Source organism: Nerophis ophidion, linkage group LG01 (assembly GCF_033978795.1).
Source record: "Nerophis ophidion isolate RoL-2023_Sa linkage group LG01, RoL_Noph_v1.0, whole genome shotgun sequence".
Classification (NCBI taxonomy): Eukaryota; Metazoa; Chordata; class Actinopteri; order Syngnathiformes; family Syngnathidae; genus Nerophis; species Nerophis ophidion.
The window spans coordinates 79,361,521-79,386,197 of NC_084611.1; the positions used below are offsets into that span (position 1 = coordinate 79,361,521).

The 24,677-nt window shown below is 38.8% G+C and overlaps 2 protein-coding genes across 11 annotated transcripts in view; both read right to left on the bottom strand.

Moving 5' to 3' along the window:
• Positions 1-8,051, bottom strand: part of limch1a (LIM and calponin homology domains 1a) — a 105,452-nt gene extending 97,401 nt beyond the window's left edge. For 6 of the 8 annotated variants that reach the window (XM_061912474.1, XM_061912466.1, XM_061912494.1 and 3 more), the window contains exon 1: positions 7,683-8,051. In XM_061912474.1, the coding sequence (XP_061768458.1) occupies positions 7,683-7,781 (99 nt within the window). In that variant the 5' untranslated portion in view covers positions 7,782-8,051. The remainder of the gene's footprint in view (positions 1-7,682) is intronic. The other 2 variants (XM_061912504.1, XM_061912512.1) reach the window with 2 other exon arrangements.
• A 2,172-nt stretch (positions 8,052-10,223) lies between these two features.
• uchl1 (ubiquitin carboxyl-terminal esterase L1 (ubiquitin thiolesterase)) lies at positions 10,224-24,068 on the bottom strand. Of its 3 annotated transcripts, none has more exons than XM_061912581.1 (9): positions 24,019-24,068; positions 23,869-23,932; positions 23,494-23,622; positions 16,596-16,737; positions 16,420-16,505; positions 14,935-14,982; positions 14,771-14,840; positions 14,527-14,585; positions 10,224-10,843 (listed from the first exon to the last, which is right to left on the bottom strand). In XM_061912581.1, exons 2-9 carry the CDS (start codon positions 23,881-23,883, stop codon positions 10,760-10,762), a joined length of 633 nt encoding a protein of 210 aa, XP_061768565.1. In that variant the 5' UTR covers positions 23,884-23,932; positions 24,019-24,068; the 3' UTR covers positions 10,224-10,759. The 3 variants fall into 3 exon arrangements, with proteins under 3 accessions (XP_061768565.1, XP_061768547.1, XP_061768556.1); XM_061912563.1 differs by having other exon boundaries at positions 23,921-23,932; positions 24,019-24,066; XM_061912572.1 differs by lacking the exon at positions 23,869-23,932 and having other exon boundaries at positions 24,019-24,066.
• Between the last annotated feature and the right edge of the window lie 609 nt (positions 24,069-24,677).

Genomic DNA, 24,677 nt, shown 5'->3' on the forward strand with positions numbered 1-24,677 from the left:
TAATACGAGAGAAAGAAGGTGTGAATGAAGGAAGAATTAATTCTCAAGAAAAACAGCAGTGGTTTGTCTTCAAGTGGGAATATGTCGAAGAGACAACCGTAATTTGTCAAGTGTGGTGCTGAAGCGTTGCTATAAAAGGTAGCATTACTGCTAATATGTAGCATCATTTGAAAAGTCACCCGCTGGAGCGGGGGTCGGCAACCCGCGGCTCTTTAGCGCCGCCCTAGTGGCTCTCTGGAGCTTTTTCAAAAATGTATTAAAAATGGAAAAAGATGAGAGGAAAAAAATATAAAAAATATATTTTTTTGTTTTAATATAGTTTCTGTAGGAGGAAAAACATGAAACAAACCTCCCTAATTGTTATAAAGCACACTGTTTGTAATCTAACACGCTTCACTGATTCGAGTTTTTGGCAAGCGCCGTTTTGTCCTACTAATTTTGGCGGTCCTGGAACTCGACATAGTTTGTTTACATGTATAACTTTCTCCGACTTTCCGAGACGTGTTTTATGCCACTTCTTTTTCCGCCTCATTTTGTCTACCAAACTTTTAACGTTGTGCATGAATGCACAAAGGTGAGTTTTGTTGATGTTATTGATTTGTGTGGAGTGCTAATCAGACATATTTGGTCACTGCAAGCTAATCGATGCTAAAATGCTATTTCGGCAAGCTATATGTACATATTACATCATTATGCCTTATTTGTAGGTATACTTGAGCTCATTTGGTTTCCTTTAAGTCCTCTTAGTTCAATTTATATCTCATGACAATATCTGTATGTAATATCACATTTATCTTTTTGCGGCTCCAGACATATTTGTTTTTGTATTTTTGGTCTAATATGGCTCTTTCAACATTTTAGGTTGCCGACCCCTGTGCAAAAGAATGAAGAGTGCGTACTCCGCATGTCAACATCTCCATTCGGTGCCACACGCCCACACCATCAAAATGCCGAGGCAAACATTTCCAGATCAACACCGTATGAAAAAAAATGTCAAAAACAGATTTTAAAAACATCTGTAGTAATCTACCACATAGCGAAGGAGGAATACTATTTGATTTCCTATAATGCAGCTCATTTTTATTTGACACTTAAAATGTCTCTGACAATCTTGCACTTTCTGTTTTGGAAATGACATGAACGTTTGTGCCACTGCTTAATAACTGTTTAATAAATACAGTTTTGGTAAATTGACTTAGTTGTGATTTCCATCTCTGCATGAAAGATTAAAATGAGAATATATTATTGCAGTATGAACAAGAATGTTTTAATGTAGACACATAGAATTGTCATAGTGCTTTGATTATATGCATCAAGTGTTCATTCAAGGCAAAGGCAAAATATCGATACATATATATATGGTGTATCGCGATATGGCCTAAAAATATTGAGATATTAAAAAAGGCCATATCGCCCAGCCCTAATCAATACTGATAGTTTGTTATATAAGTAAAGTATACAAATAAGGCAATATGTTCTTGTATTGGGACAACGACCTGCTGCATACAGCAGAAGACACGTTGCATTGCCACCACCTACAGGACCGGAGTGGAACAACATCACCTGGTGCATGAGGATTGTTTGGCAATCAATGGATGGATTAGTCAGCCTTGGCGGAGGTCTGTTAGTTGCAAGCGCCTTTCGGCCGAATGGACTCGTCTGTAAACGGATGCCAGAGGTCCTGTCTGGGCCGGACTAATTCCTGGTAGGGGGCGGAGGGTGTCACATTGAAACAAAACTTGACACCTGAGAGGCTGTCTATGCCGTGTTGCCATAGCAACCATTGTCACCCTAACCTGGGCGTGTCCGAGGGACTATATTTGTGTGTGCGTATGGTGCTACACATTCATTTGGAATACCGTTACAGTGCGAAGGGTAAAACGGAGAGTGGGCTGGCGTGGTGGGGACTGAGTCATTGCCACCTGTGTGAGTGTAAAAAACACAAGCGCTGCAAATAGAATCAGCGTGACCGATCTGAAAATAACCTGCACACAACAAAGCCAGACTGTATTCACGAATAATAATAATCATCTAAATGGTAAAATGGTTGTACTTGTATAGCGCCTTTCTACCCCTTTTTAAGGAACCCAAAGCGCTTTGACACTACTTTCACATTCACCTATTCACACACTGATGATTATAATAATAATCCTCTTTCTGGTTCGGGCACATATAGCATAGTGGATTATAGATATTAATGCTTCCTTATGCTTCCTCAAAATCTTAATGAGTGACTCAATTCACTAAATGGTTTAAATGGGACAGCCTGATGCAGATTGGCTGTTCAACACTCGCGCTAGTGTGACCCAATTCCTGACAAAGATGGCCGACCTTGCCGTGGTCAGAAGTCAAACTGCCAGCTAATGGCGAATCCTCTCCAGCGCTCAGTTACAATAAACCTTGTCTCTTTAGTTTTTCATGTGAAATGCCTGTCCATCCCATACTTGCCAACCCTCCCGGATTTTCAGAGAGACTCCCGAAATTCAGCGCCTCTCCCGAAAACCTCCCCGGACAAATTTTCTCCCGAAAATCTCCCAAAATTCAGGCAGAGCTGGAGGCCACGCCCCCTCCAGCTCCATGCGGACCTGAGTGAGGACAGCCTGTTTTCACGTCCGCTTTCCCACTATATAAACAGCGTGTCTGCTCAATGACGTTATAACTGTAGAATGATCAAGGGCGAGTTCTTTTTCACTCCGTAGAAGCATTTAAGTCTCACCTTAAAACTCATTTGTATACTCTAGCCTTCAAATAGACTCCCTTTTTAGACCAGTTGATCTGCCGTTTCTTTTCTTTTTCTCCTATGTCCCACTCTCCCTTGTGGAGGGGGTCCAGTCCGATCCGGTGGCCATGTACTGCTCGCCTGTGTATCGGCTGGGGACATCTCTGCGCTGCTGATCCGCCTCCGCTTGGGATGTTTTCCTGCTGGCTCCGCTGTGAACGGGACTCTCGCTGCTGTGTTGCATCCGCTTTGGACTGGACTCTTGCGACTGTGTTGGATCCATTATGGATTGAACTTTCACAGTATCATGTTAGACCCGCTCGACATCCATTGCTTTCCTCCTCTCCAAGGTTCTCATAGTCATCATTGTCACCGACGACCCACTGGGTGTGAGTTTTCCTTGCCCTTATGTGGGACTACCGAGGATGTCGTAGTGGTTTGTGCAGCCCTTTGAGACACTAGTGATTTAGGGTTATATAAGTAAACATTGATTGATTGATTAACTTAGGTGGGTTTATTGTTGGGCAGTTTCATTAACGTCCTCCCAGCGCGGTTACAACACACCACAACAGCAGTCACGTTTTCGTCTACCGTAAAGCAGTTCGTCTGCCATAAACAGCAATGTTGTGACACTCTTAAACCGGACAATACTGCCATATACTGTACATGCACCACAACACCTCCAGGCAACACCTCCAGGTAACTTCAACCCTTTACTAATACCCTCCTCCATTCACATCCCATCTCCCCGGATTGTAAATAACCTAATGTAAATAATCGAATGTATATACTTGTTCTTATGCTATCTGAACTCACTATGTTCTCTGCTGGCTGTACATATCCTACTAAGTAAGACCTACACTGTTTCAATGTCCATTTCTCTGTTGACGCAATTGTTGATGACTGAAGTACTGATATCAACCAAAGCTCCTCATCCCACCCCCTGGAATGTAAATAATGTAAATAATTCAATGTATATACTATGATGATTAACTTGTTTGATGACTGCATTATGCTGATAGTATATATTTGTAACATGAATTGATCAACGTGGACCCCGACTGAAACAAGTTGAAAAACTTATTTGGGTGTTACCATTTAGTGGTCAATTGTACGAAATATGTACTGGACTGTGCAATCTACTGATAAAAGTTTCAATCAATCAATCAATCTTGCATATGTGACAATAACATCTACGGCTTTTAAAGAGTGCACACAACAGCTGTAAATATACGCCTCCCCTCTAAACCACGCCCCCAACCACGGAGTCGTGCGAGTGGTAATACGAGAGAAAGAAGGTGCCAATCAGGTAACAAATGAAGGAAGAATTAATTCCCAAGAAAAACAGCAGGGGGTTCATCGTCTGGCGGTGGTTCGGCTTCAAGTGAGAATATGTCGAACGGACAACCGTAATTTGTCTAGTGTGGGGCAAAAGTGTTGCCACAAAAAATTTGCATTACTGCAAATATGTAGCATCATTTGAAAAGGCACCTGCTAGAGAATGAAGACTGCTTACATCCTCATTCGGTGCCACACGCCCACACCATCAAAATGCTAAGGCAAACATTTCCAGATCAACACAGTATGAAAAAACTAGTCAACAACAAAAGGAGATAATGCCCGCAGTAACCTACCACATAGCGAAGGACGAAGGCTATTTGATTTCCTATTATGCAGCTCATTTTTATTTGACAGTTATTAACATATCTTCTGACATCATGCACAAAAGGGGCGGTTTAACTCGGTTGGTAGAGTGGCTGTGCCAGCAATTTGAGGGGTGCAGGTTTGATTCCCGCTTCCGCCATCCTAGTCACTGCCGTTGTGTCCTTGGGCAAGACACTTTACCCACCTGCTCCGAGTGCCACCCACACTGGTTTGAATGTAACTTAGATATTGGGTTTCACTATGTAAAGCGCTTTGAGTCACTAGAGAAAAAGCGCTATATAAATATAATTCACTTCACTTCACAAAAGTGCACCTTATTTGTTTTAAACTATTGTAGTGGCGTTCTGTACAAAATGTGCACTTTAATTTAATGTTGTTTTGATATGTCATCTTAGTGACATCATGCACAAAAGTGCTCTAAATAGCTTGTTTTAAAATGTCTCTGACAATCTTGCACTTTCTGTTTTGGAAATGACATGAACGTTTGTGCCACTGTTTAATAAATACAGTTTTGGTCAATAGACTTAGTTGTGATTTCCCTCTCTGCATGAAAGTTTAAAATTATCATATATTAATGTAGTATGAAGAAGAATGTTTTAATGTAGACACATAGAATCATCATTCTGCTGTCATTATATGCATCAAGTGTTCATTCAAGGCTAAGGCAAAATATCGAGATATATATCGTGCATCGCGATATGGCCTAAAAATATCGAGATATTAAAAAAAGACCATATCGCCCAGCCCTACTCTAGAGTTCACTCAAAATAACACACCAAGTTGGCCGACATCAAAGAGGAAGCTAAGGCTATGTCTACATTAAGCCGGATAACCCTTTAAATGAATAATTATTTAGCCTAAGCCCCGTTTCAGCCACCCCCTCCTCTGACAATTTTTTAAACGGGTAAGTGCGCCGTCTATTTCTTGAATTTCCAGCTTTTACCTGTAGCTTTGTATGGACTCATTGATCGTTTACAAACTGAGTTGGGAGAGGAAGTGACGCCAGAAAGACCGCGCCCTACACAGGAAGTGACATCAGAAAGAACGCGCCACAGCCAGCTTCGTAATAAAGTGGTTTCGTAACGCGGAGCTAACCACTTAGAGAAAAACGTTGTCCATTTGTCGAAATAGAGACAACTGTGGGCTCCTGTGGATGTGATAAAAAAGTTAATGATTATTTGCCCCCAAAAAAAATGTTTATCAGTTTGAACATCAAATATTTTGTCTTTGTAGCATATTCAACTGAATATGGGTTGAAAATGATTTGCAAATCATTGTATTCCGTTTATATTTACATCTAACACAATTTCCCAACTCATATGGAAACGGGGTTTGTAGATACATGTCCAGCTATAGACCAGGGTTTTATTTTGATAAATACCGTATTTCCTTGAATTGCCGCAGGGCATATAGTATGCGCCTGCCTTGAATTACTGCCGGGTCAAACTTGCTTCGCAAAATAATTAGCGTATGCTTAGTATTACCGCCTGGTCAAACTTGTGACGTCTTGAGTGACACTTCCCCTGTCATCATTTTCAAAATGGAGGAGGCTGATTTCAATACCGGTAATTTGAAATCGCATAAAGGGAAGAAGATTAAGAGCTGATCAGTAGGATTTAAGGTCCAAGCTATTGAATACCGGTATGCTAAAAAGAACAGTAAGCAGCTATGTTTTATTAATAAACCTGTGGAGAGGTGGAGCCGACGGTCCAACAGACAAGCAGGGCACGATGGAGCCCAGCCCAAGATGGCGGCGAGGAGACGGCGAGCGAGCGGAGAGGAGGAGCGGAAGAGCAACCTGGACTGAGGTTTTATTGAAAAATAAACGAAGTCAAACTGCTGAAGCCATGTCCTTCCTTGGTGGTCCTGGGAACCCGCAAGACGACGTCTTGAGACCGTCACAATACCGTAGCTGCGTCTGTCAAATATGAGTCATTAAATGACTCCCGCCTCTCGATGGTAGAGGGCGCTAGTGATCCTTCTTGCGACTATTCGGCTGAAGAAGAAGTGACAATGAGTCATGTGATATGTGCTGGGACAGATATGACAGACCTTCTGATAGCATTTTTCTAAACTGGACTTTCAATCGAAGCAGGAGTTAATAAAGGAAGATCTCCATCAAGACAGAGAGACTTTTAAAACTGAGGAAAGATAAGGAAGACTTCTATAAACAAGTTATCAATGATTTTGATCAGACATGGACTATATTTATAAGTAATGGTAAGACCATAATAACGTTTTTTTTTTTTTAATTAAATGTGCTTTTCATGATGGTATCCTTACATCACACTCATTTTTTTACTGCATGCCTTTGGTGAGTGCCGGAGTGAGAAGAGGTTTTAAAATAATTAGCGCATGCTTACTTTTACCGCATGCCTGTGGTAGGCGCAGGAGTGAGAAGAGGTTTTAAATTAATTAGCGCACCGGCAAAGAAATACGGTATGTTGTGTTTGTAGCATATTCAACTGAATATGGGTTGAAAATGATTTGCAAATCATTGTATTCCGTTTATAATTACATCTAACACAATTTCCCAACTCATATGGAAACGGGGTTTGTAGATACATGTCCAGCTATAGATCAGGGGTTATTTTGATAAATATATATAAAAAAGTTATAGGGCAACTTTTTTCACCAAGTGTTAGCTTTCTTGCTAACAGGCAATTGTTTGGATGTATTTTCTTCATTATAATTACTAATTAATTAAACTAAACACACCCTTGCTTGTTTGAGTTAATAAAACAATTATGTTAAGTATTTAGATAGTAGAGATATTAAGATAGTATGGGCTGTTAGTCAAGCATTAATAGTCCATAACAACAGACCGTGAGGTTATAAGCTAACAGCTAAGCTAGTTATGCTAAGCTAAAGAGCTAAAGAGTAGCGAGTAAATAATTTAAAATTTTATTGGAAAAAAAAAATGGGTCATAAGTGCTGCTGCAATCATGATTCCCCACTCAGGATTATACTGTACACACATTCTAATCTCATCCGATCATCATCTAACGTTGGTGGGCTACAGCATCTCTAGCGTGAACGTTGGCCCGGTTTCATCACCATAGCAACAACTGTACCACGGCAAAAATAAGTGGGCGTGCCTGGATTTCGTGGATATATCGTGCGTGGGACTATGTGTGTCGATCACTTATGGTCAAACTTTTCCGTTTGGTAACCCGACACACACACACACACTGGCACGCAGCAACCCACGCACACACCCAGCCTAACAGGTGACGGTGCACCGGTGCTTAGTGGGCGCGTATTTATATCCACGCTCACTCGTGGAGGCTCATCTTACCTCAATCCACTTCTGCGCCTCCCGGCATGCTGGCTCCGGGTGGCTCGCCGACTCCACGCACCCCGGCCGGACGTCGCGATCCGCAGCCTGGCTGGCCATCGCCGGACAGGCCGTTCCGTGAGTGGGACGCTTGTCTGGCCCCCCCACGCAGCAACAGCCGTTATCTCGCGGCTCCACGCGTGGATGTTGGTCGCTGTAGCACGTCCGGTGTCCTCCCCCGGGAGCTGAGAGAGACAGGGAGCCGGGACGATGCGCCACGAAGAGCCCGCTAAAAAATAATAAAGGTTGTCCTGCGCAGGGAGCGTGCGCGCGCGGTGCTGATGGCGTCCTCAGTCAACACCGCTGCGGACGCGCGGTTGAGGAGGCGGGGACGCGCACGCAGGAATCTGTGAGTGTGGGGTGGGGCGCACGAAAGGGGCGGGGCCAGTACAGCAAAAAAAAAAGGGGTCCCTTTGTCAAATGTGTCAGAATTGCATAAAGTTTACATTAACATTGTGACAAATACATTTACTTGAAATAAAACCCTGCTTGATTCGTACCCAAAGTCCATGTTTGTGACATGTTATTTGGCGGAAAAACAAAAATCATCCGGAATCTTTGAATTTAGAAAATGGATTCATATTTCTTTACAATGCTGGACGATCAAAAACGTTTTCGTTGAGGGCCAAATGGCAATTAATGAGGCCCTCAGACGGTCGTTTGTAACAATAAAGATGCATGTAGTTAGTAATTATTAAAACAAATATCTACACTGTAGTTTTTTACCCAAATTTTAAGCATGCATCAGTTATCCATCCATCCATCCATTTACTACCGCTTATTCCCTTTGGGTTCGCAGGGGGCGGGGGGGGGGCGCTTATCTCAGCTACACCCTGGACAAGTCGCCACCTCATATAGTTATATGTATCATAATCATATATCATTACATATTTTTTATGTACACTAAAAGGTATCTAAATTGTACAGTAAAAATAATCAGGGGTGTCAAACTCGTTTTTATTGAGAGCCACATGGCACTTATGGCTCCCTTTAAAGGGCCATAACACACATGTATATACATGCATATAGACATATATATATACATATATACATATGTATATATACTTATATACATACATATATGTATCTATATTTATATACATACATATATGTATATATTCTTGTATATATACATAAACATATATACATACATATACAAACATTCACACAGTATGTATATACACACACACTTATATATGTGTATATATATGTATATACATATATACACACAGTGTTTATGTACACACAAACACAGGCATATACACATTTTTGCACACACACACACATGTATACACAGATATTCTCTATATTTTACACGTGCACTGTAAAACAAATATGCACATTTTCTAGTTAAGAATTCTAATTTTGAGCATATTACTGGAAATGGAAAAACAGGACATGTTTTACTGTAAAATGTACACATTTTATAGTGTATTATATGAGATGGAGAAAGTATATCTGTTTTATTTACAGTATGTTTTGCAACTGACCTACCAAGTTTTTTTTAACCAAATTAAATATAGTGTACAATTTGATTGGATAATTTGCTTTAAATCATTAGTCAAGCAATACTTATTTTGAGTTCAACAAAAAATATTTGAAATGCGTGACAATTTAATATTTTTTTTAAATATTAGATTAAATTTTTATGATAAATTAAATGTTGTAAAAAAATAATAAGAATGCCAGGCCTTCGTGGTCCCCCAGGTCTTAAGTTTGACTAGATATGTACACATGCATGAACATATCTAGTGAAACAGTGACACTTTATTAGCTGAACATTTTTTACAAGGATTAACTACACATTCCAATGTGAGCTTTGTGTTTATATTGTTACCAATATGCAAGTCCAAGCCATTCCTAGCAGTTGTATTTGTAAAAATGGATCACCGCCACATGCATTGTGACCGAATACAGACACCTATTGTGGCCTCCCCCGTTTCCCAAATGGTTGAAATACCATCCCACCTTTGAATACCTGAACACTAATCCCATCGCGACCACTCCATAGAGTTCCACGCTTGACTCTAGTGACCTCAACCTCGGTAAAACAATTACGTTAAACACAATAGCATACTAAAGCACAATGTTATGATTTACCCTGGACTTAGCATTACAAAAAAGTGATTGGTAAGCAATAATAGGAGGCAACAAAAAGGTAATCAAGTGTTTCCCACAGGACCGCAAACTTTGGTGTTGAGTTGCACCGGGGATGGTAAAAGATTACGTTGTCTAACTTGCCATGACAGATAAAAAGCAAAACTATGGTTTAGAATTCCAAATTAATGTTGTATTAATGCACTTCTTTTTGTGCCAGACACACCTGTGAGTACTTTTACATGGCTTCTGGGATACAGCAGGACGAGTTATACCTTGAGAACTAATCTTATAAACAAAGTTACAATGTTATCTACTTTACAGTTGCCATACTAGTTGCATTCAGACCGTCCATTATGTGTTAATTGGCAAAGGCAAACATTGCACCAAATGAAAACAAGCAGCTCACATCAAAGCACTTTATTTGTGTCAAGAACAGCCACACAACAGTGCAACAAAGTCTACTGTGCAAAGCAAACAAATTGCACTTTTCTGAAATTCTTCAGGGAAAAAACCTGCAAATTAAGACTTGGTCAACAGTGAATTTTATCGCTACATTTGGGCTGTGAGGAACGTCAGTGCCAACTACTACTTATTCAGCAGTATCTAAAACAGTCCTTTTTTCACTGCAAACGCCAATGTGTACTTTTAATGGCTCACAATGCATTCAAGCATAACAAAAGCATACAAAGAGACAAGTGCTTGTGCACAAAAAGAGCAATGTGATTCTATTTGTATTTCTTTCATTGGTCACTCAGAGAATAGTGACTACCACTGGTGTCTGCAAGCCTGTAACAGTTAAGCATTGTGTTGCTGACATCGTGCTATTAGTGCACGAGATGTGGGGGGTAAACAATACTTGCTTGATAGTGTCTGCCGTCAGTAGCAGATAAATGTGTTTACTGCGGCACAATGAGGTGATTGACAGTTGGTCCTGAAATCTACTGACGACACAGAGCCACGGCGGAGAAGCGCAGTTCGCCTTGTCCTCGCTTCACAAAGTCTCTGCAGACTTTGGCTGCATCCTAGACATGTTTGAAAAAACACAAAGTTAAATCGTTAGGCACTAAATGCATGTTTCACTTCAAATTTTGCAGCCTAACTACATCACAGATGTTTAGGCAATTTCTACACATTTTGGCCAAGATTAAGTGTTAAAACTACTGTGTTACAGTTAGGGGTGTAACAGTACGTGTATTTGTATTGAACCGTTTCGGTACAGGGGTTTCGGTTCGGTACGGGGGGTACCGAACAAGTTTGTAATCTAAAGTCTTAACAAGCTGCTCTGCTTTCTGCCTCAGCACTCAGTATTGTCCCACCCACACAACCATCTGATTGGTTACATACAAAGCCTATCAGCAGTGCGTATTCAGAGCGATGTATCAGCCAATCCACAGTGCGTATTCAGAGCGCATGCTTCAGCGCCGAGCAGATATGTGTTTAGCAGGTGAGCAGCAGACAGCGTACTCTCCCCAAGTTATAAAAAACACCTCCCAATCAAAACTACTACTAACATCACTATGAGCCCGTTGACCTTCTAGAAACTTAAACTGCAGCTTTGATTGATTGATTCTTTTATTAGTAGATTGCACAGTTCAGTACATATTCCGTACAATTGACCACTAAATGGTAACACCCGAATAAGTTTTTCAACTTGTTTAAGTCGGGGTCCACGTTAATCAATTCATGGTACAAATATATACTATCAACATAATACAGTCATCACACAAGTTAATCATCATAGTATGTACATTGAATTATTTACATTATTTGCAATCCGGGGGGTGGGATGAGGAGCTTTGGTTCATATCAGCTCGCTCACAGTTCTGGCTTGAGGTGAAGGCTAATTAGCTTTTAGCGTAACGTTAGCTCATTTTGCTGTGTGTGTGTTGCTTGCGTGTGTTAGGGGCAGCAAAACCCTGTCTGTCTTATTTCACTGTAACTCCATGGTGTTCAGGGATGAATAGCCTCTCCTATTGCTGTTGTACTATTTTTTCAGCAATAGTTACATTAATCATTAGTAATGTAGCAGCCTAGTTTGAATGGCAGGGTTCCTGCTATCACATGTTGACAAAAATATAACATTTACATAATAAAAGTCAACTACAGGCTTCCTAAATGCTGTGATAAATTAAGCATGATGAGTTGACTTGAAACTGTTTAATGTTGCACTTTTTATATGTAGAAGAAAGGTTTTGTCATTTTATTTAATTAAAGCAACAACTTGAGGCAGTTTAATGTGGATTAACGTGGGCAGAAGTATTATAGTCTTCCCATTGTTAAAAGGATAAAGCCATTTTTTACATATTTGGTAAATAAATCACCCAAAAATTTATATTTTGTTGTTTTCTTACTGTACCAAAAATGAACCGAACCGTGACCTCCAAACCGAGGTACGTACCGAACCGAAATTTTTGTGTACCGTTACACCCCTAGTTACAGGACAGTATTTCTTAATTTCTATCATTATGTTGAGGTTCGATAGAAAGTCACCCGGTGTGACTTCCATTCCGACAGTATTTTTCAAACTAAGCTGAAACTTTTTTTTTGCTTTGCACCCTGCGACTTGTAAAATAGTGCAGCTAATTTAGGGATTTTTCTACGCTAACAGCCATGTTTTGTATTCAACACATTTTTCATCACTGAAAATGTGTTATTGTTTGTGCAAAAGTGCCATTTTTTGGACTACTATGCTCACTGCAGGTACTACATGTTGAAAACGTATTTTACGTTTCGTACCTTGAACCGTCCATCCATCCATTTCCTACCGCTTATTCCCTTTTGGGGTCGCGGAGGGCGCTGGCGCCTATCTCAGCTACAATCGGGCGGAAGGCGGGGTACACCCTGGACAAGTCGCCACCTCATCGCAGGGCCAACAACCTTGAACCGGATGTATTTATTTATAGTGTTTCTACTCTTATGGATACATTATTCCAAGCAACATTTTTAAGTTTTACAATACATCTAAAAACAATATTTATTAAACCGTTCTATGTGTGATGACTGTAGGAGTGTTTTCATGCATATTGGTACATGCTCTCGTATTGTAATCAAGCTGACGTTGATAGCTTTAGAACATACGCTAACACTTTTGCAAGTCTGTTAGTATTAACTTACAATGGCATTCTTTTTGTATCATTTCAGTTTCACAAATTCCTCGGCAAACTCACCAGAACATCACCGAGAAGTTATTGCGTCAGTTGCGCTGATTGGAGAGCTAGCTTCCACAGCTAGTGTGTCCATGATGATGACTTCTGTTTTGTTTGATCAGCCATGTGACAGGCACCGTTTGAAAACAATAATGTAAACAAAACAAAAATATTTCATACCGATATATCTCTGCAGCTTATGGTCCTGTGCGGCTAATATAGTATGTAAAAATATTTATTTATTCCAAAATTTGGTGGGTGCGGCTTTCTTAAAATGCTCTTAATGCTAACAAGTTATGCTTTTAGCGATCAACATCTTTCCAGGCAATGCAAATTAGAGATGAACATTCTATTTAAGGATGCACTTCATCTTCCACATTTCACATTGGTGAGCGATGTGGACTGACAACACAAGACTCTGTGATGCTAATGCTAACAACACGACTAATTGTCAAGTGTCTGAGGTTGACCAAATTTTGTCAGTAAAAAAATTACGTCTGTGGTTTTAGCACCTGGAAGCCCAGTTCAAACTTGAAGAATTACCCAGAATGTGGTAAGTATTCCCACCTAGTGGTCGGGAGAGCTACTGGTGAGAACTGTACAGTAAAACGCCCTCAACATTATTTGGTGACTGTATGGCTCTTATGAAAATATTTTGAAAATGGTTCAAGGTTGTTTTTTTTGTTTATTTATAAATGGTCCAACTATTTTGTCACAAGGTTGTCCAAATTGTGTCCCGCAGCTAATTATTATAAAATACTATTACTAAAAACTAATTAAGTGGACTAAAAGAGCAAACCAAAAAATTGTTTTGAAAAAAAGGGACAAGTGGTAGAAAGTGGATGGATAATACATACACTTATTGTTATAAAGGCTTATGATTTATTGACCAAGGCTCCAAATATTTCACATCAAATATACCACTTTGAAATATGTTTCAGGGAAAATGGTTTGAGTTTGGTTTTCTTTCACAGGGCATAAAAAACAAAAAAAGTATCAGACAGGATAGTTTAGACTACCATTTCTATACACAGTTACATTTAAATACACATTTATTACTGGGGCTCTTTTGGATACCCAAGACAGTTTGTGTGATTTTTAATTCTATTTTTTTAAACTGTCATTGCTCCAAAATAATGAATAGAGATCAATGTTATGAATTATTGACCGAATCAAGGCTACGATTACTTCCCATCAAATATTCTACTTTGAAATGTATTTTATTTTTTGGGGGGAGAGCGGGTGACTTAGAAATCTTGTGCTTCTGCCATGAAAAAAGTTTTGTTTTATAAAAAATCATAAAACATTTAGATAAAAGTAAAACAGTAGAGCAAACATTTATCAAAATATAAATGTGATTTAAAAAAAACATGCATTATTTTTAACATTTAAGAATAATCTCATTTTGCCAAAATTTGTTTACAACAGTGACCCTGGACGTACTACCGGTAATTAACCACGATAAACAAGGGTGGCTGCACTAGGTTTAAATATATTACAGCTAAATGTTCTGTTACAACCTCTCCAGATCTAAAGGTGAAAGAAACTAGCTAACATACCGTAACAAGGGTGTTATCTTTGGTAGGTCCATGGTTCAGTGGGCCATTCATCATCCCATCTTAACAGCAAATGAGACAAACACACAAAATTGTATTTATGTAAAATATTCAAAAACTACTACAAATGACTTTACAAATAGCATTTGTGTCCAAGTCATTACAGCCATTTGGTGACACTAATTACCAATTTTTTTAGATTGAATGCCACAAAGAGTATATATGAAATAGAGGCTTGTTTTCTTACCAAGTTCAAGAAGTTGTCCATTTACATTGACAAAGGCAATGAAGTGGAAGTTTATTTTATCCGCCTCTGGCTGTGGGATAATAGAAATACATTCATATTTCCACCAAAAACAGACATTTAGAATCCCTTCAGGGTGTTATGCAGCAGTGGTAAAGTCGACTTACCACACATTGTGCTTGTGAGGCAATCTCATTGTGCGCTGAGTGGATTGCCTGAAGAAAAACAATCTTAACATTAAGTCCTTTGAACGTTTTAGTACAAAAAGGGGGTGATTATAATTAAAACTAACAGTTTTAGCTCATAATTCTTGAACGCCTACATTTACATTGCAGACCAAAGTGGCCCAAATCAGATTTTTTTTCAGCTGACTGTTTACCCTGCAATTAAAACACGATTTTTATTAGACTCCTGTGTAAACTCGTACAAGCCCCTCGACGTCACTTACATGCGCACTTCGATGGGAGGAAATTGCTACTACTACAAAATAAAAGTTGAAACACCTTAAAAAAAAGTGTTTACCGGTACTTGAAAATAAACGTTGCACAATTGCGCCAAGCAAAATTCCTAGTTTGTGAACCCGTCCTCAAACAATGGCAATAAAACTGATTCTGTATGCATATAAATAGTGTAATATTTGGGAGGGTTCTAATCTTTGAATAGCTGTTGAGTCGAGGAGACACTGTCATCAGCATATATCGACGCAAGCTTTATTTTTCAACTCACATATAAACAAATGCGCCACATCATCTTTTCCAGTCTTTCAACAATCGCCATTTCTTCAGAATTGATATATATATATATATATATATATATATATATATATATATATATATATATATATATATATATATATATTCATATCTTACATATAGCCTATTTGCGCACTATAAGCAAGCACCGAAAATTTTGTCATCTTTAAAAGATCAGCTTCGAATCAGATTCATGACTAACTCCTGATGTGACCTCAATCTGATTCCCCAAAAAAGATTTCAAGCACTTTAGACAATTTAGAACAGCAAAAAAATAAATAAAAATCAGAGCCGAGTCAATTGAGGGCAAAATAATCTGCTTTTGTGTGCAGTGTAGACTCAAGCATAATCCAAAGGCACACAAGGTTTGCTGAACTCTGGCGCCCCCAAGCGGGTTAAAAGCTTCACACACATTTACCGTTCACATGCTTCATGAGTTTTGGGCAGTGGTTCTCAAACCTTTTTCACCAAGTATCACCTCAGAAAAAACTTTGACATCCAAGTACCACCATTAAAATACAGTAGCGGAGTAGGCCTAAGGATAATTAAAAAGAAGGCAGATATTTTATTTAACAAGTATATTTAATCCATCCATCATCTTCCGCTTATCCGAGGTCGGATCGCGGGGGCAGCAGCCTAAGCAGGGAAGCCCAGACTTCCCTATCTCCGGATAAGCGGAAGATGATGGATGGATGGATGGAAGTATATTTAATATTTTTGTCACTACAACAGTTTGAAAAGCAATATTGTGTTTAAATATAGTGAAGGATAACAATGTACTTTAAGTGATTCTTAGGTGTACTATTGAATAGCCCCCACATACCACTGTTTAAGAATCACTGTGCTAGGGTGATCAAAGAAAAAGATCTGGACACCAACATGGAGGTGTGTTTTCTTTACCTTGTTCATGTTCAGATGTTCGGCACGATCTTTAGCATTCATCTTAGCAGTCTCATCCAGAAACTTCTTCAAGACGGAACCGTCCTCTGAGAACAACAGAAATCATCAGAAACCACAACTGAGATACTGTGCTTGACATCAGTTTATAAAAATGGAGCATTTAAGCGATACATTACCAAATGTCATTTTGCTTTGGTTGTTGCCAACGGCGTGCAGCAGGGCGATGGTGCCGCAGGAATTGACCGCTGTCTGCTTCAGGAAGTAAGCGTCAGAGCCCCGCGCCACTTTGTCTGCCTGCTGTTGCCTGAAAGACTCATGCTGACACAGGCATTAGAAAAACATGTCAGAATAGATCATTTCCAAGTCAATTCATCTAGTATCACAGGCCACAATGTTAAAGTCACATCCGATAAGCCCTAATATGAGAATCATTTGAGATACCATACTAATTTTACCACCATATTTGGACCTCAAATATTAAGTGACATTTTAGGACCCTCTGGTGTTCAAACCATGGCTCATTTTATTTTAAAAATGCTTAAGTTATAATTAACACAATTCCAGTTTTCAAAAAATGCAATCCTATTTTATTTGGATCTGTCCAACACTTTGGAGAACGGACGTCTTTAAAATGCGCTGATAAAAATAAATTTGGCTTGGCCAAAACCTATTATCCTACAAACCCCTTTTCCATATGAGTTGGGAAATTGTGTTAGATGTAAATATAAACGGAATACAATGATTTGCAAATATTTTTCAACGCATATTCAATTAAATGCACTTAAAAGACAACATTTGATGTTCAAACTCGAACTATATTTTTTAGCAAATAATTAACTTAGAATTTCATGGCTGCAACACGTTTCAAAGTAGTTGGGAAAGGGCATGTTCACCACTGTGTTACATCACCTTTTCTTTAAACAACACTCAATAAACGTTAGGGAACTGAGGAAACTAATTGTTGAAGCTTTGAAAGTGGAATTATTTCCTTTTCTTGTTTTATGTAGAGCTTCAGTCGTTCAACAGTCTCCGCTGTCCTATTTTACGCTTCATAATGCGCTACACATTTTCGATGGGAGACAGGTCTGGACTGCAGGGGGGCCAGGAATGAACCCGCACTCTTTTTTTTAACGAAGCCACGCTGTTGTAACACGTGCTGAATGCGGCTTGGCATTGTATTGCTGAAAAAAAAGCAGGGGCTTCCATGAAAAAGACGGCGCTTACATGGCAGCATATGTTCCAAAACCTGTATGTACCTTTCAGCATTAATGGTGCCTTCACAGATGTGTAAGTTACCCATGCCTTGGGCACTAATGCACCCCCATACCATCACAGATGCTGGCTTTTGAACTTAGCGTCGATAACAGTCTGGATGGTTTGCTTCCCCTTTGGTCCGGATAACACGATGTCGAATATTTCCAAATACAATTTGAAATGAGGACTCGTCAGACAACAGAACACTTTTCCACTTTGCATCAATCCATCTTAGATGATCTCGGGCCCAGAGAAGCCGGCGGCATTTCTGGATGTTGTTGATAAATGGCTTTCGCTTTGCATAGTAGAGCTTTAACTTGCACTTACAGATGTAGCGACAAACTGTATTTAGTGACAGTGGTTTTCGGAAGTGTTTCTGAGCCAATGTGGCGATATCCTTTAGAGATTGATGTCGGTTTTTGATGCAATGCCGTCTGAGGGATTGAAGGTCACGGTCATTCAATGTTGGTTTCCCGCCATGCCGCTTACGTGGAGTGATTCTCTGAACCTTTTGATGATATTATGAAACGTAGATGTTGAAATCCCTAAATTTCTTGCAATTACACTTTCATAAACATTGTTCTTAAACTGTTTGACTATTTGCTCATGCAGTTGTGGACAAAGGGGTGTACCTTGCCCCCTCCTTTCTTGTGAAAGACTTGAGCATTTTTTGGGAAGCTGTTTTTATACCCAATCATGGCACCCACCTGTTCTCAATTAGCCTGCACACCTGTGGGATGTTGAAAATAAGTGTTTGATGAGCATTCCTCAACTTTATCAGTATTTATTGCCACCTTTCCCAACTTCTTTGTCACATGTTGCTGGCATCAAATTCCCAAGGTAATATTATTTGCAAAAAAAAAAATGTTTATCAGTTTGAACATCAAATATCTTGTCTTTGTAGTGCATTCAATTGAATGTGGGTTGAAAATGATTCGCAAATCATTGTATTCCGTTTATATTTACATCTAACACAATTTCCCAACTAATATGGAAACGGGGTTTGTAAAAAAGTATATTAATGTACAATGGATTGTTTTTTTTTGTTTTTTTTTAAGTATTTCAACCAGCTACTGAAAGAGGGACGGCGTGGCGCGGTGGGGAGAGTGGCCGTGCGCAACCCGAGCGTCCCTGGTTCAATTCCCACCTAGTACCAACCTCGTCACGTCCGTTGTGTCCTGAGCAAGACACTTCACCCTTGCTCCTGATGGGTGCTGGTTGGCGCCTTGCATGGCAGCTCCCTCCATCATGTGTGTGTGAATGGGTAAATGTGGAAGTAGTGTCAAAGCGCTTTGAGTACCTTGAAGGTAGAAAAGCGCTATACAAGTACAACCCATTTATTTATTTATTTATATTTGCACATCCAATTTTCTACCGCGTGTCCCTCTTCAGGTGGCGGGAGTGGTGGAGCCTATCCCAGCTGCACTCGGACAGAAGGTGGGGTGCACTCGGACAGAAGGTGGGGTACACCCTGGACAAGTGACCACCTCTTCGCAGGGCCAACAGAAACCTTCCCACTCAAATTCACTTTCACACACTAGGGCCAATTTAGTGTTACCAAGCCAGAGTACCCGTAGCGAACCCACGCAGTCAAGGTAAGAACATGCAAACTCCACAACATCGCATATTATTCAGTTTTATCATTTTTCCAAAGACAAGGACTGAGGGGGTATGCTATGGTATATTTGGATTAGAAAACAGACACCCCCGGCCTATATTACGGATGTCAAACTTTTTTGAGTGAGGACCAAATTGGAATTATGGCTGCTCTCATGGGGCCATTGTGAAGCTGTGATGTCATTGTGAATCCTAATATGAATATTAACCTCGTTGCAGAATATGCATAAGCAATTGTGTTTCATTATTATTGCCATAATAGAATTTTGAGTTGAACAAAAAATGTGACTGAATAGCGGGCAGATACAGGTTCATACTTTCTTCTGATCCTTTTCACTCATTTATTTTAATATTATGTTGCTAGTTGTTTTGCCTAACCTTCAATGGATGAAAACAAAAACTGAAAAAAAAATTGTTTTAAACAACAGATTAATGGATAACTTGCATTGAAATCGTAAGTCAACTTGACAAGCAGAATTTTTAAATTTATTTTTCATAACCCCCCCAAAAAAATGCTTGGAACATCTTGTTGCCTGCACATAAAATATTAAAGATTAGAAGATAAGCAGTGGGTGTCCTAAAAATATTGATTCTCATACAAATGGCTATTTTTAATTATTCCAATTTTGAATTTAATCATAATTTTTGAGAATTGATTAAAAAAAATATATGTTTCAATTGATGTTTTTATTCTTTATTTATTTATGGTTTTCCTTATTTTAAATTGTATCCTAAGTGTTGAAAAGCTGGGGTTGGGTTGGAGTTGGTCCATTTCCATAATTTATTAACATTCTGTGTTTTTTGCAAATAAAATAGAAAAATTAAATAAAAAAATGGGAAACCCCACACCTATGTCCAATGTCAGAGGCCCAAAAGAGCTTTTGTAATCTATAACCTGTTTTATTATGTTAGTTTTGTTTGACCTTTACTGGATAAAAAAAACAAATGGGAAAACGCATTTTTTTTATTAACAGATTAATGGATAACTTGCTTTGAAATCATAAGGCAACTTGACAAGCAGAATTTTTAAATGTATTTTTGATAACACCCCAAAAAATGCTTGGAACATCTTGTTGCAATGGGTGTCCTAAAAAAACAGATACCCATCCAAATGGCTATTTTTCTTTATTCCAATTTTAAATTGATAATTAATGTTTGAGAATCGATTAAAAAGATGGATATTTTTGTGCCAAATGATTGTTTTTTTTTTTTAATAATTTTTGGATTAAAACATTTTAAGAACCATTGATACCATTTTTATAAATTTTTGGTTTTCCTTATTTGTAATTTTTAAGTATTGTAAAGCTGGGATTGGGTTGGAGTTGCTCCATTTTCCTTTAAAAGATTAACATTGTTTTTTGTAAATAAAATAAAAAAAAAACATTTTAAAAAATACATTTTTTAGGCTAAAACCTGCAAGTCCTATGTCAGAAGCCCAAAGGTGATTTTGTAAACTGTAAGCTTTTGAGGTTTATCATAATTTATATACCAAATAAGAGAATCGTGAGGTGGCCAAAGATTCCCGCCTCAAACATGCATTGTTTTTTTTGATCAAAGTAAAAACAAATACATTTTGCCAGAAAGTTTTCTATTGCACTCATTATTCCCAGCCTTTTGCACGCCACATAAAATGAAGTGGCCTTGCGTTTGACACCTGTGATCAAAGTGTTTTATTGCAAATTTGACAACTGATGACTCATCGCCATACTAAACCCCTCCATTGTTATCCCTTTATCCAGTATAACCCACCCCTTTGCCACCTCAGCATCACCACACCCTAAACAAGCAATCTGTATGGATCAACACCCCCACCCCACCTCTGGAGCTTAATCAACATTCCACTACATCAGGGGTGTCCAAACTTTTTCCACGGAGGGCCGCACACGGGAAAAATTTAAGCATGCGGGGGCCATTTGGATATTTTTCATTTTCAAACCATAACAAAATATATAGATTTTTTTTTTGTCCTTAGGGCTCCTGGGGAGCATAGAGGGTCTTAGTCACTAAAATGTTAAAAATAAGTCAAATTATTATTTATTTTTTTTATTTAATGCTTACGGTAAATCTCTATATCAACCTCAAGTAAAACAAGTTTTATGCCTTTTCTGTCAAAGACAACTGTTTTTTATAGTAAAACTGAAATATGCAGTATTTAGATAGCTAGTACTTTATTGATTCCTTCAGGAGAGTTCCTTTATTTAGCAATTAAAGCCCTCAAAGATCAATAATGCAAGACACCATTGATTTTAATAACATTTTTGAGTAATCACAGTGAAAAGTTAAATAAAATCCTACAAAATATATTTGAGATCTGAAAGGTTCCCCACTCCTAAAGTGATGCATTTTTATTTTAATTGTATCACCTAAATTTTAAGATCAACTTCTTATATATCTGTCGATTCTAAGTTTGATCTATTATTTTGTTTGTTTTATGCTCTTTTGTCAAAACTTTGATGTGTTTATATGGCAACCACATGCAATATTTTTTCAACATAAAACATTTTAAAGTGGTAATTTTTAAGTAATAATTCATTATAATAGATTTTTTTTGTCCTTTTTTTGAGAAATGGAAAAAAAAGAAAAAGACAAAAGGAAAAAAAAAATCCGGCATGGCATTTTAAAACTTATTTGTATACTCTAGCCTTTAAATAGACCCCCTTTTTAGACCAGTTGATCTGCCATTTCTTTTCTTTTTCTCCTATGCCCCCCCCCCTCCCTTGTCGAGGGGGTCCGGTCCAGTGGCCATGGATGAAGTACTGGCTGTCCAAAATCGGGACCCAGGATGGACCGCTCGTCCAGAGTCGGCAGCCAAGATGAACCCCTCGCCTATGTATCGGTTGGGGACATCTCTGTGCTGCTGACCCGCCTCCGCTTGGGATGGTTTCCTGCTGGCTCCACTTTGGATGAGAGTCTCGCTACTATATTCGAACCACTTTGGACTTGATTCTCACGGTTACGTTAGATCCACTATGGATTGGACTTTCACAATATCATGTTAGATCCGCTCGATATTCATTGCCACATATGTGGTCCTCTCCAAGGTTTCTCATAGTCATCATGGTCGCCGTCCCACTGGGGTGAGTTTTTCCTTGCCCTTATGTGGGCCCTACCGAGGATGTCTTCGTGGTTTGTGCAGCCCTTTGAGGCACTTGTGATTCAGTGCTATATAAATAAACATTGATTGATTGATGGCAGCTTTGTGTCAACATTGCCACTTTTTCTCATTAGATTTCACCTTATTCCACTTTTTTTAAATGTATTTTTTTAATTTTTGCAATCAATTTGGCAATTTTAGCAGAATGTGTGGCGGGCCGGTAGACCAGTGGTTCTCAAATGGGGGTACGCGTACCCCTGGGGGTACTTGAAGGTATGCCAAGGGGTACGTGAGATTTTTTTTTAAAATATTCTAGAAATAGCAACAATTCAAAAATCCTTTTATAAATATATTTATTGACTAATACCTAAACAAAATATGAATTGAAGTTCGTAAACTGCGAAAAGAAATGCAAGAATGCAATATTCAGTGTTGACAGATAGTTTTTTGTGGACAAGTTCCATAAATATTGATGTCAAAGACTTATTTTTTTGTGAAGAAATGTTTAGAATTAAGTTCATGAATCCAGATGGATCTCTATTACAAACCCCAAATAGGGCACTTTTAGTTGATGATTACTTCTATGTGTAGAAATCTTTATTTATATTTGATTCACTTGTTTATTTTTTAACAAGTTTTTGGTTATTTTTATATCTTTTTTTTTCAAATAGTTCAAGAAAGACCACTACAAATGAGCAATATTTTGCACTGTTATTGTAGCTGAGATAGGCGCCAGCGCCCCCCGCGACCCCAAAAGGGAATAACCGGTAGGAAATGGATGGATATACAATTTAATTAATCAGAAACTGATGACATAGTGCTGTATTTTACTTATGTCTTTTTTTCAACCAAAAATGCTATGCTCTAATTAGTACTTAAATTAAAAACAATGTTCACAGGGGGTACATCACTGAAAAAAGGTTGAGAACCACTGCGGTAGACGATTAGCTGCGGGCCGCAAATGGCCCCCGGGCCGCACTTTGGACACCCCTGCACTACATATATGTTGAAGTAAAATCCATCTCTAGTGTTTTTTTTAACCTTTTATTTTATTTTTTACTGTGTGCATGTGAATGAACTAACGGGCTCCCATTGATGGATGGGTGTACCTGTTGTGTCAGGGGGAAAAGCAGCATCAAGGCACAGCATTCCTCGGGGACCAGCGAGAGTGGCTCAGCCTCCAGACCCAGCACGTCCACAAAACGCCAGTTTTTCCCCACGCCGAGTTTCATCATCAACTGGCATGAAGAAAAAAACAGACTGGTTTGAATAACGTCCCATTGCAGAAGGAGCCATCTTTGATGGGTGATGCTGCGCGCTGGTCCAGGCAGACCACACCCAATGGCAGCTGCTAGCTTATCAAGCACATTTTAACATAATTTCTACACCTAAAACAAAACATGCCTCGAAATTTGTGCATTTATGCCGAGGCGACGCAGTTCGTAGACGCTAAATTGTCCACGTAAGCCTCAGTCCAAACTTACCGGACATTTAAACATGCCGCCATGACTCAGCGACTTTTTTAAGCTAACCCACCTTGTTCAGCACCTGTAAACAAATCAAACAATAGTCAATTAATTCACCAAGTCCAGCCCTAAATGAATGAAATTACGACGCTGGTTATGTTTCGTCACCTCGGGGTTGATTTCCATCGGAGTCCACTCCATGTTGGCAGTGTTTATTTTATTTTATTTTATTTTCTTTGGCTTTCTTTGCTGACGTTAACTTTGATTATTTCTTAGTTAAACCGAGTCCAAATGCGTTTATATGGACGCAGATCAAACCATTCTGTGGTTACCCGGAGGGGCGTCAGCTCGTACCAACTAATCATTTAAACGCAACAAATGACAGTCGTTGGTTGATTTACTTCAATTTTATGTCGGGAAAATATGTTATAAACGAGGTGTGGTAGAATGGAACGTATAAAAAGAATTAAATAAAAATAACTTGTGTTAAAAGACGCGACTGATGGTGAAGTCTCGTTCTTTTTGGAAGCTGTGACGTCATTGTGAATCCTAATCGTAAAAAGCCTTGAAAACATATTTTTATGCTTTTGAAAATGATCAAAACCTGCTTTGATTTGAAAGTGTTTAGGGTGGCTTTTTTTTCAGTAGTCAAAGTATTTACACGAATGCTATTATTTATAGAAATATTGGGCTATCTTAGTACATCAGGCGTGTCCAAAGTGCGGCCCGAGGGACATTTGTGGCCCCCAGCTAATTTGTTAATGGCCCCCGGCCCAATCTAAAAAAATACTATAATAAAAATTTTAAAACATAAGAGTGTAATAAAA

Excerpts from the sequence above, each read along its gene's own strand:
- uchl1 (XM_061912563.1), bottom strand. The coding sequence starts at position 24,051 with ATGGAGTGGACTCCGATGGAAATCAACCCCGAG. Across the intron at positions 16,738-23,493 it reads TTTTCCCCCTGACACAACAG|CATGAGTCTTTCAGGCAACA; the intron begins GTACACCCATCC and ends TGCCTGTGTCAG. Across the intron at positions 10,844-14,526 it reads AAGATAACACCCTTGTTACG|GATGCAGCCAAAGTCTGCAG; the intron begins GTATGTTAGCTA and ends AAACATGTCTAG.